The sequence below is a fragment of the Seriola lalandi genome, unplaced genomic scaffold (assembly GCF_002814215.2).
Source record: "Seriola lalandi dorsalis isolate HSWRI2012SDOR001 ecotype SW California unplaced genomic scaffold, Sedor1 jcf7180002054677, whole genome shotgun sequence".
NCBI lineage: Eukaryota > Metazoa > Chordata > Actinopteri > Carangiformes > Carangidae > Seriola > Seriola lalandi.
In genome coordinates, this window is record NW_019525230.1 from 1,868,753 (window position 1) to 1,893,915 (window position 25,163).

General features: G+C 41.1%; 3 protein-coding genes across 6 annotated transcripts; 1 reads left to right on the forward strand and 2 right to left on the reverse strand.

Moving 5' to 3' along the window:
- Positions 1-98: 98 nt before the first annotated feature.
- Positions 99-10,195, reverse strand: fggy (FGGY carbohydrate kinase domain containing). Of its 4 annotated transcripts, none has more exons than XM_087178148.1 (16): positions 10,122-10,195; positions 9,539-9,736; positions 8,582-8,693; positions 7,921-8,072; positions 7,582-7,670; positions 7,069-7,184; positions 6,748-6,876; positions 5,304-5,407; positions 4,768-4,875; positions 3,714-3,775; positions 3,203-3,365; positions 2,684-2,758; positions 2,424-2,544; positions 2,143-2,237; positions 1,038-1,099; positions 99-577 (listed from the first exon to the last, which is right to left on the reverse strand). In XM_087178148.1, the coding sequence occupies exons 2-16, from the start codon at positions 9,719-9,721 to the stop codon at positions 496-498; spliced, it is 1,653 nt and encodes a 550-aa protein (XP_087034274.1). In that variant the 5' UTR covers positions 9,722-9,736; positions 10,122-10,195; the 3' UTR covers positions 99-495. The 4 variants fall into 4 exon arrangements, with proteins under 4 accessions (XP_087034274.1, XP_023277576.1, XP_023277577.1 ...); XM_023421808.2 differs by having other exon boundaries at positions 10,057-10,162; XM_023421809.2 differs by having other exon boundaries at positions 9,539-9,732; positions 10,057-10,160.
- A 4,194-nt stretch (positions 10,196-14,389) lies between these two features.
- Positions 14,390-16,553, forward strand: LOC111666541 (transcription factor Jun). Its single transcript, XM_023421898.2, has one exon. The coding sequence runs from the start codon at positions 14,761-14,763 to the stop codon at positions 15,724-15,726; it is 966 nt and encodes a 321-aa protein (XP_023277666.1). The 5' UTR covers positions 14,390-14,760; the 3' UTR covers positions 15,727-16,553.
- A 396-nt stretch (positions 16,554-16,949) lies between these two features.
- tada1 (transcriptional adaptor 1) lies at positions 16,950-23,621 on the reverse strand. The gene is made up of 8 exons (XM_023421897.2): positions 23,486-23,621; positions 22,944-23,035; positions 22,769-22,834; positions 22,358-22,452; positions 21,980-22,192; positions 19,335-19,486; positions 18,950-19,106; positions 16,950-18,261 (listed from the first exon to the last, which is right to left on the reverse strand). Exons 1-8 carry the CDS (start codon positions 23,566-23,568, stop codon positions 18,109-18,111), a joined length of 1,011 nt encoding a protein of 336 aa, XP_023277665.1. The 5' UTR covers positions 23,569-23,621; the 3' UTR covers positions 16,950-18,108.
- Positions 23,622-25,163: the final 1,542 nt, after the last annotated feature.

Below are 25,163 nucleotides of genomic sequence, written 5' to 3' on the forward strand. Positions count from 1 at the left end.
TGTTTAAAAATGAATGAGTGTCACTATTGATGTTGAAGTACACTAAATTATATATCAAACGCATCAGATTGTAGTGACAGTGAAAGGCACGAGCAGAGTTCGGTCAATTTTTTTATTATTTATTAGAAATACATTTGAAGCTGACAGTAGTTGATGGAGACGTCACCTTGGATGGAGCCGAGCGAGCCTCCTCTCCACCTTGAATAGACCTGGATGCAAAACAGAGACCCCAACAGAGAGCTCTACCTGCTCGTCTCCACAGAGGTCTTATCTACCGTCTTCAGCCGGGTGGGTTGAAATCCTGCAAACCTCAAAGTCTAAGCTCTGCCACCAGATACAGACATATTTTCATTCATAGACATCCAGCCTCAGAAAACTGTTTTCCTTCAGTTTATTGAGGAAAAAAAAGGAGATGAAATAACGAAAAGCAGCAGGTTCTTTCTGTTCTTGTTTCCAGTGTGTGGATTTAGCTGGGCCTCCCTCCCTCCATCAGTGTCATCTCTGGTTCATGAGGGCCTGGTACTCCCTCTGGTGAGCGAACAGTCGCAGGAACACCTTGTTCTTTCTCTCATAGAAGCTGAAAATAAGAAAAAGAATAACACAAATTTGATGCATAGTGATGTATATTCCATTTTTCATTGTAATGAAAACACGCACATCATAGTTAATTTCTCTCATTAACAGATTTATAGAATATTAGTGTAATATTATAAATTTTGTTTCACCTTGGAAGAATGGAATAATTTAACAGAAAAATGTTTGTAAATCAATTTTCATCTACATGGGTCATTTTGCAAATTTGAAATTAGAAAATAAAGAAATACAAAATAAAGGAAAAGGTAGAAATTAATTATCTTATGCAAAGATTAATTTTTTTGGACAGAAATTCATGGAGATATTGCTTTTTTCAATTTGACATTGTGGATTTTTGATCCATTTATGTTTCTGTCCCATGGATAGTAACATAAACATTACAGCAAACATGACTTCCACCAAATATTAAAAAAATAAAAATAAAAAAAATCTTCCTGCTTCACCTTCGGAGTTCATGGTCAGGCTGAACAACTTTCCCCACTTTTGCCATTTTCTCCATTGCCTCCTAAAACATAATTGCAAAGAAAAATATCATTCAATAAATCATGTTACACACACACACACTCAGTCTCAGGCCAGCCCTGACCCAGTTATAGTGTGAACACAGGGCAACTGCAACAGTAACAGTGAGTCTGAGTTTATTACTAATGCAGTGCAGGGCCCCTCCGCTGTCTAAACCTACAAAATCCAGCCAGTTGACTGTGTGCAGCTCAGAGGATCAGACACAACAACTGGCTGCTGCAGTTATGGCTGAAAACGGGTTGACAGGTGCAGCCTAGTCCAAACAATAACGTCTTATTTTTAGTATATCTGGCTTAAAGGCTTGTCATTCTCTTCTGCTGCAAGCTGTGACACTGCGGCACCAAGGGGATGATAAGTTGACCTAGCTAAAGATTAATCCACACTTTATATCTTAAACACATTGTGCACAAATCCGGCTCTTCTCTGTGGCAGAAGCAAGCGGAGTCGTGCACAGTATACTTTATATTTATTTATATTCATTGTATTTTTCCACCCAGCAGATGGAGCCGTCGGCTCAGTGATTACAAGAGCTGTGCTGTGAGGTCAGTTTCATTGGAATAAAAAGATTGGATTGAAAACTGATAAATACCCTAAAAAAAAAAACATGCTCCTCAAGGGGCACACCCGTGATTTTAACCATGAAGTTCATCTAAGACTACTGCTCAGCCTGTACAACGTTTTCTGTGGCTCTGGAGGGAGCTTTCTTAAATTAAAAAATGTATGTTACTTCATATTTGGCTTGAGACAAATTGGAAATGTGGGGTTTGAAAGCAGTGGGAATTTAGAAGGCAGAGGTGGTCAGATGAAAGATGCTATCTGGTTGAAAAATTTCTAATGCATTTTCACTGCCTTGAATAACAGACAGTGGCCCATGTTGGACAGAATTCCCATTCCCATGTGAATATTTAAAAGGCTCATTAAAACGTGACCTGTGTTGACTTCACACAAGGATGCTTCTGGTCATTAAGGGCAAGTTTTATGTTTGTGTGTGTGTGTGTCTGTGTGTGTGTGTGTGTGTCACTCTACCTGTATAGTGCTGTAGTCCTGTGATGCACATGCACCCAAGACTGCTGCTCCTACCAACACGGCCTCCATCTGGTCTGGCAACACCACGGGCAGTCCTGAGAGAGATGGTATTAAAACAGTGGAATGGGCAGAAGCTTTCATGGTAGATTCTGTCTAACCAGTGTTAAGTTTACTTCACAGTCTTTATGTAATGGTAAAATTATTCTAATATTAGCGGCATTTTTGTTTAAAAATAGTGTACATATAAGATATTGTCATTATCCATCGTTGGTGTGTTGTACCTGTAGCGTTGGCGTGAATCTGTACAAACAGGGAGTTTTTGCTCAGCCCCCCACACAGGAAGAGGGTTCTGATGTCATGTCCTGCTTCTTTCATGGCCTCCAGAATATGAAGCGTACCAAGCTGAAACCAGAGAAAGAAAACGAAAGGGGATTAAGTTACAAGTAAACATATACAGCCTGCCTTCGTACTTGAAGGTACGTGGGTGTCGGACTGAGGCTCAGAGGAAGTTAACGTGAAACGTGAAACACAGCACACTTACAGCGAGGGCTTGTACAGTGGCCAAATACAGCAGAGCCAGGTCATCTAAGGTTTGAGAGAGAGAAAGTCCAATCACCTGCAAAACAGTTGAGTCATTCAAGCAAAAATGTTTCACTGCTGAATAATAAGAGTCACTGTTGAATGTTTAGAAAACCCAGAGGCCTGACTGTGGTGCTATGTGAAGTTAGCTGCTTCAAGTAGCTGCTAGCTAACTGTATTATGAACTTATTTAGTTTCAAGAAATCATTAAACATTTCTTGAAATATGGTGACTGACTATTTGTGTTATTTTCGGGTTAGATGAAAAGATTGATACCACTCTCATGTCTGGAGCCAACATGAGAGTGGTATTAAAATTTTCATCTGAATCTTCACATCATTTCTTTGCTTTACTTATTATTGCTGACATATGATAAGATATAACTCTAAGTGTCTTAACTACAACTGTTCCTCCTCTTTAAACAATAAACATTTTATGTCATAAAAGCAGTTATTTCAAGCCCCGAGTCCAGTCTCCTCACCATGCCCTTCAGAGTGGGATCGGCCAGCGGCGATCTGTTCCCGTGGAAGTCCGGCCACACGTGGAGACCGGATCCCAGCAGGTCGACAGCGGAACAGGAGTCAGCCATTAAACTCAGGTGGCTGTTCAGGTAGTTGTAGATGTTCTTGCCTGTAAAGGGAAATCTGGGGAAAAGCACAGTGAGGAAGCTGATGAAATAATATCACAAATGCATTTTTCACAGAAGACATTATAACTTGTAATAACAGGAAAAGCACAGGCCTGACTGATCATGTGTTACGCCATGTCAGTGGGCGAGCATAGACAATACCAGAGCGTCTTTGTTTCATTTTAAATAAATGTCATGAAAATGATCTATTATCTATCTTATGTTCAACTTCCATAGAATAGAGTTGTGCAGGATATACAGCCTTACTAAGCTTCTAATGTTTCTGACGCTTACTCAAGTGAACGGGGATGACAGCTGTGCTGAGATGTTTGTGGTAAGTGCAACACTAAACTCATCAGCTGACCTCTGCTGTGCCTGTTCCTGGAGCTGGGTGTAGGCAGCGTGGCCCTTCACCATGTGGTCAATCTGAGGGGGGAGAGAGAAATATGGTTCAGCAGCGACTGACTCACAGGTCATACAGCTGATAGCAAAAAGGTTGTTGAGGCTGCCACTGCTGATTATTTACAACAGTTAAATAACTTTACAAATTCCCATGTAAAGTTACTGCAGCTTAAAGTGATGTTACATAACAGCGTATATTGTATATTAAAACCAAAAGATATTCAATTTAAGAAAACAAACAAATATTTAAACAAATCAGATTTATTTTATAAAAGGCCCTGTTCAGACGTGACATTAACATTCGTCTCGGGTGATCCGATCACAAGGAGATAGCTCTAAAGTCAAGCGTGAACACACCCCAAGACGAATTGATGCATTTTCGATTCGATCACTCGGACCTCATTTAGAAGTGATCTGGACACAAATACATCCTAGAGACGCATGTGGAAATGCATTTTAAAGCCAGGTGTGAATTGACGTGCTAAGAGCTGTTCATTTGTGATCGGCTGTCAATGCCAGATCTGAACAGGACCAAAGAGCAGCCTTTATGTCTTTTGATCAATTATCAACAAGAGGCATTTGGATTGCTTCGTGGACATTACATGTGGAACCTGTGGTGTAAGCATTTATACCACTTATCTCCTTCACATGAATGTGTCTGCAGAGTCAAAGACACCAGCATCACAGCATAATGTCCCACATACCATGTATCATGGTGGCAGGACATAAAGAGACAGGTATCAACCTGCCTTGCATGTTCCTCATTAATCTTCATCTTTACAAGCATTTCTTTGACAGGTGCTCGTATCTGAGTGACAGCGAATAAAAGCCACTTCTTTATTTCAGACTTTGTTTGTTTGTGTGGCCAGATGTGCGATCGCGTGGACGTGTGTTTTGGGGTGAACTCACACATAGATTGTTTCATATTGTCTCTACTTGCACAAAGTTCTCTGTTACTGAGCAGCCTGAAGAAACGGGTCAATAAAATCATGCTCAAAGCTTGAGAGTGGACTGACCAGCCTTCCTGTCGCACTCTGTCCTCCCTCGTTGAGCCACAGGTCAGGCACCATGGCAGACAGGCAGGGTCCCCACACTCCTGGCACAAACAGAGGCTGCTCGCTGATCTGACACACATCACAATGAAAAGTTTAATGTGTATTTTAAATGGCAGTGGAAACAGCTGTTTCAATTTCAGATTAACAAAACAAGATCAAGTCTACATACAATAAAAATGCATTGAAGATGTAATATATGTAAAAAAAAAAAATTACATAACACAGTGGCCCTGTCATCAGCATTACTGGGAAAGATGATTTATCACACTACTTAAAATTAGACTGAGTACTTGTGTATTAGTATTAGCTTTACATCACTTCAGAGTTGCTAAGTCTTGGTTACGATACAGAGGCTGTGAGTACGTGATTAATGGTAGGAGGTGCTGTATTAGTCATGCAGTGATGAGTGTGAGGGAGGTCATCAGGGCAGGAAACGCTGTTGCTAATGTTAAGAAAATCTTAACACAGCAGGTGAACTGTAGCTGTGAACCACTCACCGCCATGTGACAGGTTGATGTTCCACAGACCATCGCCATGCGTGAGGTGATCGGCCGGTCCTCACATGGCAGGTTAAAGCCTTTTACATCTGCACCTATCACACCTGGAATGGGATGTGATATTTCATTTGAATTATATATGAGAATGTATTTTCTGTTTTTCAGTTTTTAAGTGTTTCCTTATACAAACTCCTGTTAGAGCCCCATCAGGGACTAATAACACTGATTTGCAGATCAAAAGCTTTAAATCCTTTTGAAGCAGCCTCATAACCTTCACGTGGGATTCACCAGTGACACTAACTGCTGGAATAATGTTTTTCAAGCTGGTTTGAGTTTAACGTGGAGGGGTTGATCTATGTGCGGGGGCAGGGGGGAGTACATCACTCTGACATGTACAACAACTAAAAGTTCAGCGTGTTTTAACCTTTAACTGATGCAACAATGTGTGATCGCCAGAGGTCAAAGCCACGGGGTCAGAGGGCAGAGTTCATGAACAGTTTACCTCCCAGAACAAAACCAGATGGTCAGAATCTCTGAACCAAAGAAACAGTCAACAAACTGCTCGTAGATACAGTATACACTACAGCAGCATGACCTTTCAAAATGGCAGAGGTTTGTAACTAAATATGGGAGAGTTCTGGAAGACCAGCAGTGTAAGACCTTAGCAGATTTAGACACTGCATGATCTTTCTTCTTGTGCCATCATCATCTCAAATGTTTAACTTCGTACATATGATACTGAAAACGTTATGTGACATGGATATTCATGTCCCCTTGATTGAGAATTTTCCTGCACCATGATGATGCTAAATCTTACATTTGTGCAGAAGAAATATAAAAATCTACTGGGTAAGTAGTTGAGAACTTCACTGTATTTATGCTCTTCACCCACAGAAGACGAACCATTGGTAACTATTCAGGAGGTTTGTCGCACCAAAATGTCAACTTTGCAAAAAATAAAAAATAAAATAAATAAATAAATAAATAAAAGAACTAGAAAGGCAGTGAGAGGAGTGCAGGCAGAGACCAGATTTCATAGAAAAATATTCAAATTCATAGTAAATGATGTGGAACTGCCCCAGAATTTAATGACTTCTTCCCTGGCCTATTTCCCATCTTTCCGCCAAGTTCAGCACCAATCAGTTCAGTATTTTTTATGTAATCCTGCCGACAAATAAAGAGACGAGGGTGAAAACACAACCTCCTTGGCAGAGGTAAATAAGCATCACCAACATTAAACGTTATGCCTCCCTCTTCTCTTTATATCCTCTGAAGCGTGAGAGCGTAACAGAGTCACAAGGTTCCCTCTCACTGTCATGTGGAACTGGCAAAGCTACTGAATGCACCTTAGAAAACACAGTGTAGACTGTATCAGACAATGACAGTTTCTTCATGACAGCAGTAGACATTAATGTCGCAGTAATTGTGTTTCAGTGGGTGATACCTAGGCCTCCAGCATGAGCATCAATGAGAGAAGCACCAACTGCAGTTCCTGGGTCCAATCCCAAATCTGCTGCTGCCTGCTGAGTGAGGCCGTCTCGCAGTGGGCTCCCTGGAGAACACGTCACGCTGCCTGGATGACAGAAATGCTACAGCTTAAATAATGAAAGGACTCTTGTGAAGACAGTCTGTTTGGAGAGATGAAGAAACAAACATTCAGTTTTCCACAACATTTTGGGAATTAAACGACAGATTTAATTAGAGTCCCATTGTAAAAGTATAAACTAAGAGATGATTTAGAGCAATAAGGTTTTGATTCTCTGACCTAATTTGGAAAAGTTATTTTCCATGAGATCCTCCAATCCAATGCTAGTCCAGAAGCTGGCATCCCATCCCTCTGGAGGGCAATACGTCCATTTACACACCAGAGTACATAAAGATCTGTGGAACATTTCAGGACAGTCCTTTAATGTGCTCCCCAAGATATTTCATTAAAAAAACATGCTTTTTCTAATCTGTGTTCAAGACATTCTTTGAACGCCACAGTATCAACAACACTTTGTCCATGATAAAAGACACATTTCTTAGAATTAGTCCTGCTATTGAGGACAACCCCAGTCTTTCTTTAAAACAGACATTTGATACCAGGATAATATTTCAACAGCAGCCCATCAACAGAGATCGTAATACCAGCAACACTTTGTAGGTCACCTTCTTCATCCCACCTCTGATATTTCTATTACACACATACCACACCTTCATATTACACGTGCACAATAAATAACTGTTAATGACTCACGGATAAAAGTTTGAATAATGATAAACCGGCAAAGTTCACCTTGTCAAACAGCCTGTTGCTTTCCAAGACAGAAAGTCAGGCAGGTCAAAGAAGTGAGCAGCTTTGTTCCAGCAGCTTTCTTTGAGATTCTGATAAAGACACAAGAGTAAATGTGGTGATGAACCTCTGGTTAGTGAGTCATAACAACACATGTATGTACTGACTCGTCAGAGCTGAACCATAAAGCAGTTTTGGGGGCTGTTATCGTGTTCTGAAGAATCTGTCCTACACGAGGTGAGGCTAAAACAACACCCACCACATGCTGACCACCCGGTACAGAGAGCAACAATAAAACCCAGAGAGATCGGTGGTCCTGTGGTGACCTCGCTCACCTCTCACCTCTTTGAGCCAGAGCAGCTTAGGGGGCTGCATCTCAGGTGACATGACCCCTCCCACCCTGCTCAGGACCTTGTGGCCGGTGTTGGTTATACGAACGGCCTGCTCTGCAGCACGATGGTCCATCCACATCACCACGTTACTTTGTCTGTCACCTGGAGAAGAGAAACGACAGTGAACAAAATGTATGAAATAGCTAATACCGCATGGACTGAATATCCAAGATGTAATTTTAAGATGAAACTGGTCTAAAGCTTTTGTGATGCGCAATGTCTTCGCGGCATATAATCAGTCATTTAACCTGAGTATCTGGGTCCTGACCCCTAGTCTAAGTCGGAGTCTACCTTGATTCACTGAAAAAAACATGAATCCCTACCAGCTCCAGGGGTTCTGTTCAGTAGCTGACCCTGACCTCTGACCTCACTGTGGAGGCGGGGACTTTACCTTCAGGGATCGATAAAGTGTCGCATTACATTAGACTAAAACAACACATCCAAGCAAAACTAACCAACTGAAAAATTCCATTACAAATTTTACAACCCTTAACATTTTCAATCAGTATCTCAAAATCAAAGTTAATCCTGCCCTTAATAACCCACACCTGTGTAATAAGATGTACATGAATGATGCTTTGCAAAGTGTTCAGGCCAGGTAACTCACTCACCACCCTGATTGACTGGCACAGGCTGGAAGCTTTGGTCCAGAACCACCAGAGAGCAGGTGGCATCAAAGCCAACACCACGAACCTGCTTCCTCTCCACACCCTGGGTCACTTTCTGGAACAGATAAACGTTATAGACACATTCATTCAGAGCATTTACAAAGGTGATATCCATGAAGAAATTATAAGAGGGCAGGTTGTGATTACATCAGCAGGCACTGCATCATAGTTCAACACATACAGTACACTATGTGTTTATAGATTGTATTGTTGATTTGTGACATTGGGCTGTACAAATAAACAATAACTGATTTATTTTTTACAAATGTAGCTCAATAATCAACCTCCAAACATGAGAACTGTTGTGATGCTGATGTTGAGTCAATATATTGTCATTAAAAAAGCAGTAAGCAACTTCCCTGACTGTACAGTGAACACCTCCAACCAACCTGAGGCAATTCCACTGAGACAAATGTTCCACCGACAGTGCATGAGAGTTAGCAAGCTAGCAAAGAGGTGAAACAGTGAATAGCTTAACAGTTAAAAACAAATGCTTGAAAGAGTAAAAGTAAATTATAAATAGCTAAAATAATTAACTAAAATGATTAGCTAAAAGTAATGGATAAACGGTTGATATAGCTAACAGTGATGGATAAACGGTTGAAATATTGGTTAAAAGTAAGACATAAATGATTGAGGGGTGTAGTTCTGCCACTTGTAGTGGTAACATTAAGAATTCAAACTTGACTAAACCAACCTAAACATTCACAGTGGTATGAAAAAACAATCCTGATTTATGATGTGTTATTAACTAACACAACTCACTAATATTCACTTTTAAATTAAATTAAATTAAAATGACTGGAATGAACACATTTGAAACATCTGTGTTGGGGTAGTGGAGATCATTTTGTAGGGATGTTGGGGCTTATTCAAATAAAGTAAAATGCCCCACCCCACCTTGACAACTGTGCAGCATTTCTCCCAGATCTCAGTGGAGGACTGGACATAGTGCTCAGGCTGCGGCTCCCAGATGCTGATGGTCTCTTCTGCGGTGCTCTTCAGCAGGCCGTCTCTGGTCACCAGTGCAGCCCTCACACTGGCGGTGCCCACGTCCACTCCAACATAATAGACCTCTGCCATGAGGAGACGAGCTGACTGTAGAGGAGGAGGAGCACACCAGGGAGTTCATTATTAACCAGGTTAAACCGTCAGTGTTACGAAATAGAAGTAAACATAGATATTAACGTATGCACGTCGTGTATTTGTTTTAAATAAAGATTTATTTTCAGTGTAATGGATCATCAGACACTGAAATCGTCCTCAGTTGAGTACGATAACGCAGCGCTACCCGAGCAGCTACAACAGAGATACAGAGATGTTCCACTTAAAACAATAACATTACAAACACACACACAAGGCTTTATCTAAAGCAGAGGGCTGCTGTGACTCGGATAGTACAACATTTTCGACCTTACCGGCAGATCAAAATCTTATTCCAAAGCAGAAAACATCACTTTTGAGTTTCTCTGAAAAAACGTACTTTGAGCCGGGCACAGTTGTCGCGACGGAACGCGAAAGCGGCCAAAATAGATCAAAGTCGCATTTTTGTGTTGAGTCAGATGAAGTCCAAGCAAGACAATCGGGCACCGTGAATACGTTGTTTTATTTTCTTGAGATCTCCCTATCTTTGTAGAGCCCAAGATTTTAAAAGATTGTTGAATCACGGAAAAATCACTGCAACACAAACAATACAGATCCATACTGTAGCTCGTAGCATTGCACATTAGCCCATAGTATACTGTGGGAAATGGAAATACCCTATGGGCCTCACTACAAACTTACTTCCAAAAGAAAAACCCTCCATTTTCATTTAGAAGTCTTTTAATGACAATCATAAAAAAAACATTCATCGCCAGATAAAAAGAGCCATTGGCCAAAAAAAAGGCAGAGAGGGAAAAATGGGCCCCAGACTTCTGTCTATCTGGTTCATCACTTAGGTGCACAGATTTATTAATTGCAACTTTTTGTACTTTTGAGTTTGCATGAGTAAGAAAGGCCTTGTATTATTACCTTATCTTGTGGCTTTGCCTTGTAGACTGACCCTGTCTCAAAATCTAGCTGTTATTAGTTTAGTGAAACCTGTGCTCTTACAGTGCGTTTTCATCAATAAACTGTTGTTTAATCAAACAATGACAAACTGGCACACAGAAAACCTGGAGCCATTTTGTAACTAATTTCATTAACGATGGCTCTGTTCCATTTAAGGGTCCCAGTGACGATGAGCCAGCGTGCACAACGCATGGGCTGTGGAGCTGGCAAACCTAAATGGCGTTCAGCCATCACTATTGTTATTCATATCTGTGCTTATGTTCTATGACTTGTCAGAATGTCTGCTGTGAAAAAGGTCTGTTACAAAACATTATCTACAAGAGCACAGGCTGTGTACATGAGTTACTAACCATTCATATGTGAACAGAATATCTAAGATTAAAACTTACTGTAGTAGATAATAATCTGTTAGGGCTGCAAAACTGGCTTGGTTGCAAAAAATTGGGACAATAATCTGCCATGAAAAACTCTGAAGAACTAACATGTCAGACTTTCTACTCTGCAGCCCGCCTTGCCACTTTCCTCTATTGTGTTCTTTTCTTCGAGGAGATAAACAGCTGTCTAAAGGAAGTAGCGCTGGCTGTGATCAGCGTGTTTGGACCAGGAATGATCAGCAGAGATGGAGTACAGAGAAAAACCAAGCAGCAGGACAGGAAGAAACAGATGGTCTTTAACAAACACTGCACGGACAGTGTTTGAAATCTCATCTGTCTCTCTCACCACTCAGGGTGTCTCAGACAGAGTGTGTGTGTGTGTCTCTCTCTGGTCCACGCCTGAAGGTAATCAAAACTTTGCTCTGTTGATACATCAACACATGTATATAGAGTTTTTCTCTGTGTTTTGCTCTCATGAAGAGGGGGCAGTGTTTCCATGGACCCTGGTCTGTCCCACCTCTGTACAACAAAAGCAGGCCTGTTGGGAGGCAGGCAGGACCAGCTCCTGATTAGAAAACTACATGCAGTGGAAACAGCTGGCCCGGGCAGGGAGGAGGAAAGCACTGTTATCTAAAGGCGACCCCGTCGGCCAGCAGAGGGGAAAAGCTGACAGAGAAACAGGAAGCACGACCGGAGCACAGCGGTACTTAAATAGGAAAATGCTGGTCGGTGGGGCTTCACAGGTGTACAGAGAGAGACACAGGGAGAATAAAGTATTACATGGGAAGCTGCTCTGTTCTGTGAGAAGAGAGGAGAAAAGAAGAAAAGAAGGCTGAGGTTTTGTTTGCCTTCATTACTGTTGCGGTATTAGACCCAAAAGTTTTTAAAGCATTCCAGTGCTGGCTTTCTACTTCAGGGTGTCAAATACTTCCAAATGGGTGTTGCTCGGCTGTGTTGTGAGGACAACATGTCATCTCAAGAGTGTTGACCTCAGCCGGCTCTGGATCTCTCAGGCTGTCTGAGGCTGTTAACTTATTTATAGTTGGCTTGAGGAGAACATGTTGAATAATACAATGGGGGAGGCCAGACAGACTGGACTGCAGCTGTACAGAGGCTTCAGTCATTAATGCAGCTTCACATTCACCTATGAGGCCTGTGAGAGTGAGTGCAGAATATAATAAACATGTTTTATGCATCAGGGGGAAGCAAAGATTATGTTTTAGGGCTAAAATTTTAATCATGTTTGGGCTAGAAAAATGTATCATGATAAATTTGCGTTAATGGTGATTATTGTTATGATAACTTCTTTTTAATAATCAGTGCATTCACTGGTGTGATGTTCTAAATACACATAACAGCCAGTGAAAGATGATGTACTTTTAAACTATACCATGAGCTAATTAGTTGATTAAGATACGATATAACTTTATTTTTGAAAGCCAAAAACAATCAGTTTACATAACAAAATGAATATAGGCTATCCATAGAAACAGTATGCACTGTTTGTCCAGTGGTGGCGCAATGCATGAATGAAAGTGCACAGACTGGTTACTAGTGTGTGTGTTATGAATTATAAACAATGAAAAAACAGACAGGTGCATCTGAGTTACTGTGTTACAAATTACAAACTGAGAAATATGAAGAGTGAATGACAAACTTAAATTTCCATATGAGTTATTGTAGCTATTCTCACATTGATTTTTATGGACTTTGAACAATTAAATGAAATTTGCATTGTGATCAAATTTAGGTCAGTAAGACATCAGTGGTATAAAAAATTGAATTCAGTTCAGTATTACATTTAGACTTATATATATACTGTAGATGCTGTATGATCGATGCCCATACGCGGCCTAATAACTGTATGTTCATGTTCACTCATCTTTGTTTATCTTTGTTGTCTATATAGGTCACCTGTTCTTGGCACTTGTTGTACTTCCAATAACACACATCCTCATTTCAGCGAAAGAAATCGAAGAGGAACCTCAAACATGCATGTACCTGTAGAACTACATTTTTAAAGTGCGTTGTTCTTTAAAACAAAGGCGTTCCTGGGGGCAGATCTGACCTGTCATTTTCACCTCTTCCTCTTTCTCAATGCCTCTTCCTCTTGCCTTTAACTACTTGACCAGCTGTCAACACTTACCTTTTGAACCGTTACCATGTTTCTGTAAACACTGATGATACCACATCGCCACATTTTGATGATGAAATAATCACCGCAGGTTATGAATGTGCTCGTGTGTTTGGTCTGTGAAACTCGACCTTGTGTCAGCAATATGCTCAGGATCAAAAACATCTTACAACAGATCATTTGGAACAGGTCTTACTTCAGGATGGGTAACTAATCATTGACAATATATATAAGGATAACTTCTTTTTTTTTTTAATGCACCCATTCATGCATTTCCTTTCTTGTGTTGGCTAACTTCAGATTTTTATCCTAATTATGTAACATTAAAATTTCACATTGGGTTTAGTGCGTCTATCTATGTAATTGACTGTCTAATTATGTGAACACTGATAAATGGCTTGATTCAACCTCTAATTATCATTGGTTGTTGTATGTTTTCTCACTTTAATTATATGGTATTTTAACAGTTTTTAAAAAAAAAAAAAAAACTTCACTGTGATTATGATAAATGTGATTTATTAACCAGACCATAGCACAGTCCTCAATATACAGTTCAAAGTATCAGTTTGAATTATTGCAATAGATACTAAATGTTTGTTGTCCATTATCATTTTCACATAGCTTTGTCTATACTTCATTTCACTGCAGGAACTCAGAAAGGCACTTCCAAGCATGCACAGCTGTAGATATAAATTTTTTAAATGTGTTGTTCTATACAACAAAATTGTTTGTGGTGCAGGTTTGATCTCCTCCTGTTTCTATCTCTCTACCCTCCCTGTAACCACATCCATTTCTAATCCAGCTATCAGCATTCATCTTTTTACTATAAACATTGATGATTTCGTATCACTGCATATGATAATGAAGTAATCATGTTGTTTTGATGTACTGTTTTATGGTAATGTGTGAAACTCTGGATCTTGTGGCTAAGGCTAAACTCAACAGACCATCTGGAGAAGCCTCACCTCAGGATGGGTAACTAATAATTGAGCGGGTAACTAAATATTCAAAAACACTACGTAATCCCAGAGTACATTGCTCCACTGTCTGCATTACCTAATCCCATAAGCCATCGCGAGGGGGGGCGTGGATATGGCTCGTTGTCAGAGCAACCTGCATGTCATTAGACATGCACCGCCCACCAAATCATCTCAAGCCAATCAGAAGCCGTAGAAATGACATCATTGTTATTTTCAGTAGAGCTGCAGCTTAGAGGTGGATAAAGTTCGTCTCCACGTTGGAAGTGATAGAAAGTATTATCCCTATTCAGGCACCGTTTCTAGTTTTTGGGAAGGAGGATAAATCAGAAAGGACCCTTGAGGTGTAAACACACTGAGGCTCGGCGGCAGGGGAACGACGTTTTTTTGTTGATGATCGCACGGGTCACAAGAGAAAAGTTTTCTCAGGACACTAAGTTGTCAAGTGAGTTGAACTTCAACAATAGGCGGACTCTATCAAAAGACAGTTGAGAGATAGTGAGTCACAGGACATATGTAAACAGTCATTTTGGATTTTTTTTTTCCCCAAGGAGAAAAGACCACCCTCGAGGTGATAAAAACTTTATGTCCAGAAAAATGGAAGCGACGTTCTACGAAGAAGCCGTGAATGCCTCAAACTCTCAGCATGAAGGGACGGCAGTGTATGGGTTCAACCCCAAAACCCTCAAACAGACCATGACCCTGAACCTAAACGACCCGAAGAACTTCAAACCCCAGCTGGGCGCCAAGGCCCTGGACATCCTGACGTCCCCTGATGTCGGGTTACTGAAGCTGGCCTCGCCTGAACTGGAGAGATTAATCATCCAGTCGTGCAGCGGGCTGACGACTCCCACCCCGACCCAGTTCGTCTGTCCCAAGAACATCACCGACGAGCAGGAGGGTTTCGCTGAAGGGTTTGTGAGGGCTCTGGCTGAGCTCCACTATCAACAGCAGATACCGGTCGTCCACCCTGACGCACAGACCGGCGCCACCAACAGCGTATCCGGTACTGCTGCCTCCGAGAGCGGCGGGATTCCCTACAGCTGCACGGTACGCAGCGAGCCGCCAGAGTACACAAACTTGGGCAATTTCAGTCGGGCTGTGAGCTCTGCGTCTGGACCTGCCGGCGAGAGGCACCCTGCTACAAGTTACCCTGCCGCCCCACAACCGTCCCACAACCACATGGACCACCAGCTGGCGGCGGCTCAGCACCCGCGGCTACACGCGCTCAAAGAGGAGCCGCAGACGGTGCCAGAGATGTCCGGCGAGACCCCGCCGCTCTCCCCCATCGACATGGAGAGCCAGGAGCGCATCAAAGCGGAGAGGAAGCGTATGAGGAACCGGGTGGCCGCGTCCAAATGCCGGAAAAGGAAGCTGGAAAGGATCTCCCGGCTGGAGGACAGGGTCAAAAACCTGAAGAGCCAAAATACGGAGTTGGTTTCCTCTGCCAATGTCCTCCGGGACGAGCTGGCTCTGCTCAAGCAAAAGGTCATGGACCACGTTAACAGCGGCTGCCAGCTCATTTTGACGCAGCAGCTCCAAGCTTACTAGACTGCCAAGGGAAAAGAACCAGGGGACATTTCTTGAGGACCAAATGCAGCTTAAAATGGCCTGTCCAGCCTCGCAGGGGGGGTCTCATTTCAACTTTCCACCAAATGATCCGCCCAGGCTGTATCCACACACGAATGGTGACTTACGAGATACTTGTAATTGGTCAGTATAATGAGCTGTAACGGAGCAAAGGCCACCAAACTCATTGCACAGACTCACAGCTCAGAGGGAACATGTGCTCATATTACACCTCTGATGTGACTTTGTTACGTATTTCTGACAATTTTTCTTTTCTTTTTTTTTAATTTCCATCCAAAACTACAAAATCAAATTTGTATTCAGTCAACCAGGGAAACATGGCAAGTGTCCACACCTTGCCACAAGCTAATTGTCAATTGATTATGGCCCACACAGTCTTCCATCCTGACAGGACCGTCAGCACTCGAGGGCGATCAAATTGCAAAAGGACAGAAACACAATGTGAACCAGGTCTTGCCCTGCAAATCTTCCACTATGTGAAGTGTATGTATGTATATATGTATGCATATAGACTTGAGTCAAGCACTGAGTATCCCACCAGCGACTAGCCTACATGTACAGAGTAACACTTACAAAAAAAAGTTTCACACCTTTACGCAAGGACTCTTATAGGTGTGTGTAGCGTTTACTGATAAGAACTGCCTTACTTTCTTAACCCTTGTGTTCATACAACTTTGTGATATAGGTGTAACTAATGTTAGACCTGAAATAACACTTTGTAATAATATTTGTACGCTGTTCTTTGAGCACTTCGACTGTAAATATGAGAAAATAAAATGTTAGACACGCGTGACGCGTTAGTATGTTTGTGTGTGCTGAACAATGAGGTGGGGTGGGCGGTGTATAAGATCAGATAATTGAATACAGTCTTTATGCGAAGTGTTTGTTATTGAAGGAACTGGGGCGGACGGGATATTGAGTCACCAGTGCAGTGAGAGGAGCTTGTAATGGCTGGTGAATCTTCTCGGCCTCCCATTGGACGGCGAGGTCTCGGAAGTGAGCTGGCAGCCAAATATGGCAATAGGTCCTGAGTGAGCACTTGGACGGGTGTTTGTGTGTGTGTGTGTGTGTGTGTGTGTGTGTGTGAGAATCACCGTCCTCCTACTACAGCCGGTCACTCCTTGAAGAAATGTAAGAAGCAAAAAGCAGCGAGTACTGAGGTAGAGAAAAAAAATGTTTTGATGTAGGTTTAGATATATTTTGTACAAAAAAGATGCATTTTATTTATTTTACCAACTATTGTGTGTAAAATAAATTACAAACAAGCTTTGTGTAAAAAAAAAAAAGAAAAAAAAAAAAAAAGATACAAATTTATACATATTTTAACCTGAACTAGACAAACATGGCGGACAAATATTCAAGTGCACTGAGACATTAAAGATTCAGCTTAATCTGTGCACACTAACACTGAGGGACACCACTGAAAGTTGTAGGAATACTTGAGTAGGTTTATGAGGGGCAGGAGGAGACAGCTGTGCCTGGGTGATTTTAAAGACCCCACACCCCCCACAGTAAAACCACACAGGTGTTTTCACTTACTCCTGGATTAGACCTCCTCAGGATGCTTGATTGACATCTGCTGCACCTGTTAAGAAAATCTTTATCATTCTTATTGGTTCATGGAATTAGAGCTAATTATCGTCACAGCGTCACCTACAACTTCAGCCTGACGAGGTCTAATCAGCCAGTGTAATTAAAAACACCTGCAAGGATTTTTTAAGTTGGTACGTGCAGTATGTGGTGACCTGGTCATGTACACAATGCTACATGATTAGATATGGCTGTGTTTTCTTACAGGGTGTTTTTATCAACATGTGGTGCATATCTGACAATATGTACAAGATGAACTGCAGGCAACACAGCCATGTTTCTCTCTACTCAAAGTTCTTACCCACACACACCTAAACATTGACATTGTGCAACCTAGGCTGGAAACTTATTTCCTGGCCAGAGCTTGTAGCTGCTGTTATATCCTGAAATTAAACACAAGTATTATATCCGCAAAATTAGATTCTCACTATATGATAGAAGTCGAAAATGATGGCTGGTCGACTGCCACAATGGCTGGTGGACCAGACAAAAATAAAGCCGCCACAGTGCTAATTTGCCAGCTATTGGCTGTTGGCTGGAGCCGACGGCCCGCTCTGTGTCCACTGTCCAACTATTTTGTTTCATCTTGCTCCACTCATCCTCTTATGTTTCTGTGCAACATTAATGTGATTTTCCAGGTTTTACAAGGGTTTCTGAACACACCGTTACCCGTTCATTTCCATTTGGGGATTATTTCTGTGTTTGGTTCCTGATGATCTCCACAGTTCATTTACAGTCCAGTGTCAGTGGTTCTCAGCTGACAAGCACGCCTTCTTTGGCAGCGAGGCGTTGCCGGTGGACATGGTCTTGTTCTAGCTCTTCGTGGCTCGGGTGCCAGAGCCGCGACAGGATGCGCTCCATGTTGAGGGCATACATAGTGTGGGAGGGCATCACACCATGATGAACCTACAGCAGATAAGTGTTATAAAGGATGTTGACCATATAAATATCTGATGGTTAAATGATGACACAATTAATAATGTGAACAAATCACAATAGCAAATACAGGGTTCCAAGCACAACTCAACATCACCACGGAACAACAAACAAGAAATACAAACTTACATTGTTGAAATATTTACTCCAACTAATGAATAAATACTCATAAATATTTGTGGCCAGGTATTAAGTAGGAGGTCATGACTTATAAACAATGTTACTGAGGCTCACTGAGTTCTACATACTATCTAATATACGCTCTTCGATTATGATTAATGACATATGTCATACTTCTATATACAAGGCTTACGTTTTTAAGGATAAGATCTCTTGATTTAGTGATCTTTTAAAGACTGAGGATGCAACCATTGATAATGTTCACGATAAATCATTTAAATCCTGAATTTACAAATTTTTGAAAATTGTGTTTCTAAAGAACATGTTCATCTCTTAAAGAAGCTTGTTATCTTAAACTAAGAGTACAAAACCCCAAAAAATGATCAATTTTGTGTTGATCAGCTGACTGATCATTTCAGCTCCATCACATCCACTTTTATCAATCATGTCCAAGTTTTGGATAATTTAAAAAATAAATTTGTCCAAATGCTTGGCAATATCATAAATCCATTTGGAGAGTTTCATTTTTTTTTTTTACCTGTAAAGCCTCCAGGAGATCAAACAAGCTGATTGGAGAGAGGGGCGCGGGAAGACTGTCAGCTGAACAAGCCAATAAGTGGACAGCTTGTTGCTCAGCCTCATCAGGTGACACTTGAGGTGGTGGGCCAGCAGGGAGAGAAGCACTTGGAGGAGGACTGCATGAAGGAAAAAGCAAAAAAAATCACTGAGTTGAAAAATGTGATCAGTAATATCACTGCCCTTTAATGACAGCAACAGAAACAATGGTTAACTGAAAACAAGGCAAAATAACAAATTACAAAGTATTAACTTTTTAAGTAGCTTATATTTACGTTAAATCTTTTTCTTATATAGGACATGCTTATTGCTTATTGGCTAGTAAGAGCCAACACAGTTGTCCCTACCATTCAGTAACACTGTGGTAAGCAGCAAGGCTGTTCTTCAGATAAGGCTGCGGCGTGACATCACTGCCAAAGGCATAAGGGAAATGACCATCCCGTAACCGATACGCCTTCCTCCGGGTGATTACAGCAGTCAGGACATCTTTCAAGTGGTGCTGAAATAAATCATGGCAGTGAGTAAAGCTTTGCCCAGTCTCCTGAGTAAACACAGCTGTCAGTCATACATAGTAAGTAGTGCAGAAAATAAATCACCCCATCCATTTAATCCTCCGCATGGAGGTTAAAAGACAGGATGCCAATGAAAAGTTCTGCTCCAAAATGAATCCCTACCAAACCACTACCATTGTTTGAGTTTGTACTTAAATTACAGTCACGGATAATTTAAGACATTTGCATGCAAAATTCATTCGCTTCCTGAGGACATAATTAATTCAATTTTAAAGTACAGCATCAAAACAGAAGCAGAGAATTTTGGAAGAACCTCTTTAAATATGTCGTCTGCTCAAGTGTCTACTACTACTACTACTACTGCTACTACGTTTCAGCTTGTAGGTGTAAACAAACCTGTACCAGACATGAATTCCGCAGTAGCAGTGAACCATGGGTGCTTGCTTTCAGTTTTTAGGGCGGATACTTGATAATTTTCTGTGGTAATAACTTTTAAAATATATTTAGTCAGTCATTCTTGTTACCACAGGAGTAAATGTCATGCGGGGTCACCCAGTCAGTTACCTTTGTCGGAGATCTGCGTATTTATTTGGTCACTTAACTAATTGTGTACAAACTAAGGAAGTCGACACTATCCAGTTCTGTGGATGGTACCTAGTCCTAGACCCTCCACACATTACTGGACCACAGGGTGAGTGTGGCTAGCACCCTCAGTATAAATGTATAAATGCCTTTTTTATCTATTTATTTATTTATTTACACTACCGGTCAAAATTTTTAGAACACCCTGATTTTTCCAGTTATTTATTGCAATTCAAGTCATGCAAGTCCAATGAATAGCTTGAAATGGTACAAAGGTAAGTACTGAACAGCCAGAGGTTAAAAAAAAAAGGTTTGGTTACCCAAAAAAATAATTTACATTTCAGAATTATACAAAAAGGCCTTTTTCAGGGAACACGAAGCGGGTTAACAATTCTGCAGCAATGAAGGTTGAATCAGCCTTGAAAGCTGGTGTTACTAATTCCTACAGGTGTTCCAACTTTTCTTGACTACATACAACCCTCTCTGTCTGCATAAAAGCAGTGTTGGAACACACTGTGGTACCAGACCCTCATGAGCATCAGGTGAACAGTATTGTACTGCAGAAAGTAGTGTGTTGCTACAAAAATGGCGATGGAAGAGAGACAGACCATCATAACACTTAAAAATGTAGGTCTTTCCTACAGGGAAATTGCAAAGAAGTTCAAGGTGTCAGTGAGTACAGTTTTCTTCACCATCAATAGGCACTCAGAAACTGGGGGAAACTCTGACAGGAAGCGGTCTGGCAGACCCAAAGCCACAACTGAATCAGAGAACAAGTTTCTGAGAGTTAACAGCTTGCGTGATAGGCGGCTCACAGGACAACAGCTTCAAGCACAGCTTAATAGTGGTCGTAGTAAGCAAGTCTCAGTTTCAACTGTGAAGAGAAAACTTCGAGCTGCAGGTTTGACAGGATGAGTTGCAGCAAGAAAGCCATTGCTAAGATGTCAGAATAAGACAAAGAGGCTCTCCTGGGCCACGAAACACCGTCATTGGACTACTGAAGACTGGAAGAAGGTATTATGGACTGATGAATCAAAATTTCAAATCTTCGGTTCATCATGCAGGATCTCTGTACGCCGTCGAGTAGGCGAGAGGATGGTTCCACAGTGTGTGACATCAACTGTCAAACATGGAGGAGGAAGTGTGATGGTCTGGGGCTGTTTTGCTGGATCCAGGGTCGGTGACTTGTACAGAGTGAGCGGCACCCTGAACCAATACGGCTACCACAGCATTCTGCAGCGCCATGCAATACCCTCTGGTATGCGCCTAGTTGGTCAGAGGTTCATCCTACAGCAAGATAATGACCCAAAACACAAGTCCAAGCTATGCCAAAACTACCTCAGGAAAAAAACAAGATGGTAAGCTTGAAAACATGGAGTGGCCAGCACAGACTCCAGACTTAAACCCCATCGAGCTGGTTTGGGATGAACTGGACAGAAGAGTGAAAGCCAAGCAACCTACAAGTGCCACACATTTATGGGAACTTCTGCAAGAGACTTGGGAAGAACTTTCTGAAGAATATTTGATTTCTATTGTAGAAAGAATGCCACGAGTGTGTTCAGCTGTTATATCTGCCAAAGGTGGCTACTTTGATGAGTCAAAAGTTTAGAATACATTTTGGTCTATAAATTGATTCCATGATTTATTTTTCAACTCAAATTGCGTATTTGTTCTATTCTTTCATTTCAGAGTGCAATGACACAATAAACTGAATAATTTTCAGTAAAAAAAATGGAAAAAGTGTGGTGTTCTAAAACTTTTGACCGGTAGTGTATATAAACAGACAGACAGACCCACACACCCTTCTGCATAACTATATGTGTCCTTGCCCAAAAGCATCTACTGGTCATCAAATCAGACCAAGACACATACAACCCTCTTGGTGGACAGATACAAACCTCAACGGCATAGATCATGGTGCTGACAGCATCGTCTGTGATGTTGTCTAGGCCCAGCTCGAACGCTGTCACCATCATGCGGGCCTCCAGCTGGCCCCGCGTGGGCAGCAGGAGTGTGTGGGCGCTGAGACGCAGCTCCTCCTCCTCACCTCCCACCTCTCGTGGACTGAAGGGCTGGGCAGCGCTCAGAGGGTTCTGAGGCTGGAAACGATGCTGAAGATGCAAACGGGACATACAAGCATCCAAATGATATAGTCAGTTGTTCAGATATCTAAAGATAGATATGACCGATCTTTAAAAAAAAAAACAACAAACAATACAGCCAGCCATCATTTGGAAAACAAAGTGTTTTGAGATTAATGATTTGTGACTACTTACATCAAATTTCTGTCTCGAGGAACATTTCTTCTTCCCTTTTGGTTTGCCAGGCTTTGAAGCAGAGCCACCTTGCCACTGTAATGGTCCAGTGCCCTCTAGAGGACAAAACAAAACAAACACCAGATGCACAAAAGACAGCTTAATGAAGACCCGCCATTTAAAACAGTACTTCTCTTAAGTCAGATATTAAGGATTTTCAGTATTAATCAATTATTTCTTGCTCTTGAGCTATGAATCATCAACACTGTTTCTCCCTCCATTTATCAATACCAGTTTATTCAAGGCTTATACATGGTGGACATCACTCAGACAAAATCTAAATTCTTTAATCACAGGAAATAGTATAGCTTAAACACAAAGACAAGCTCACATGCAGTTTCAGAGACATAAAATTATTCAAAACCTTCCTACCTGGAGTGGAGACGATGATCTGGCAGCGTGTGAGAATGGCCAGGAGAAAATCATTGTGAACATGGACTGCAGAGGAAGAAAGAGGGAAACACAAAGTAAGTAACACTTTTACAGATAGCATCAATATTTCTACATAAACACTATAAATGTTTAAATGTGTTTCCTGGCTACTGACCATTCTCCTGTGCCAATAGACGACGGGCCTCAACGTCAAACTCCTCCTTACTGATCTTCTGTTTGAACCATAGCTTCAGGTTTGCCCAGTAACTGCACGGAGCAACAACAAATACAGTACATCATGTATACCATGTATTTCATACAACAACAAACCTATGGTCCGCATACTGTAGCCTCTGCATCTCAGTTTCTCCTCAAGAATTTACGCTGTAGGTATCGACAGGTTGAATTATCTATGTGTATGTTCGCATCTAATAGCTACGTTTATCTTTCTTTTCGTTTCACCTCACGCTAACTAAAGATACACTTGTCACACAAACCTACAAAACTAAAACTACAAGATACTTCTCGGTAAGTTCAAAGCATATCTAACATTTGTTTTGTATCACTTCACGACGGAAACGCATAATAATGGATGCTGCAAACATTAGCAAGTGCTAGCATGCAAGTTAATGTCGACATTGCTTCCAAGAAACGAAGAAACCAAGTCAAAAATCAACGCCAGGAAATGAAAATACACACAAACACAATTTTACTTACTGTTTGACATTATCACCAATTGCATCAGTTAAATTTTTCTTTGCAATTTCAAGCTCGCTAGCATGAGCCGCCATAGCGTTCATAAACTCCTACACGAACGTCATCACCCGGTGACAACCAAGCCCCGCCCCCTTTATTTGAATCGGTAAACTTTATTGAACCGCTGGTGTAGTTTTAACAAACATGCTGGGAAATTCATTTTTTATTCATTTTTTTCTGTGTAGACTGTAGGAAACAGCACCAGCACCATCAACTGTTTACCTCACAGCTGTAATGATGGAACAGCTGTTGTGTCGACAGCTATAAAACTTTAGTTATCTATATTAAACAACAAAAACCTTATCCTTGCATTGCCATCATCTGCATTTTTTAACTCATGCTTGGACCCATATCACATGCACATGACTATTTTTGCATATGCTATTTTTTTTACAGTGTTTTCCTCTCATAGTCCATGTTAGTCATGTTATTGCATCTATTGTGAAATGTCTCATTTGCCTGTTCAAATTAGACCACATGGGGTTTGTGAGAGTGGCCTGCTTCTACAGGCTGTCAGTGTGTGTGTGTGTGTGTAGGTGCATCTCATCCATGACAAAACTCTCATCCCAAGTATTTGCTGTTTTACCTGAGAAGACCATGGTATGGTTTGGTAGTAAAACTACTCATCCACTAGGTGGCATCATGGTATCATTTAAATTCTGCAAAGCCCAGTCTCTGGTGCAGCAGAAATTAGTAGCCCATCAGATCAGTGCATTTGCAGTGTGATATGAGTCAGTTAAAGTGTCAACACACACACATCATAGAAACAGGGTCAAGGTGCATTTTACCTTAAAAAATGTAGTGCAGTCACAGATTCTATTCCAGTGGCAGCATGGGTTTCCTGGAGCCTGAGCTTATGTATTTAAAGTATGGCTGTAGGGTCGATGTACAAGACTGAGCAATGCCAAGAACAGGACCAAAGAGATCTCACTGGCACGAAGCTGAGTTGCAATGATTTGCTACAAAGAAAGAGTGAATATTTATTCATATTTAATAATGTATCCCCCTTTCAAGCTCTAGGAATGTATTATTAATGATGATTTTTAATAATGTTCCAACTTTTTACTGTTCACCAAAGTTAATTTAAGGGGGATTTTTTTGGTCCACTAACTCCAGAAATACTTTTAAAAAAAAAAAGATATCAGTAATCTCCCTCCAATACAAAGCCAGCTGCACGGATCTGGGTATAGTTTTAATAAAGAGGGAGAAAGCTATCATTAAAAAAAGAAAACAAAACTGTCACATCCCATTTAAACCACTGAACTCCCTGCCCCATTCCAAAATCACTCACATCTGCTGCCACTTTAGATCACAGCAGCTAAAATGTGAACTACTGCTAAACGAAGACACTATATTTCCTGTTCTATCATCGCAATGTGGAGGTAGAGTTACCAACAGAATTCAGAACTGGTGGAAAAATGTTACTAATCACTTTAAATCACATTTGTGTTTGACTGTAGCAGGACTTTAATTTCATTTGACTATCCCCACTGGTCTGGGCTTGATTTAGCTTGAGACATAAAGTCCTGAATATCTTTCCAAAAGATCTTTATTGTTTAATTTATGTAAAGAGAGAACTTTCCTCTGTTTGTATCACTTTTTAGTGCTGTTGTTTTTAAAACTGTTCTGTAGAATTTAT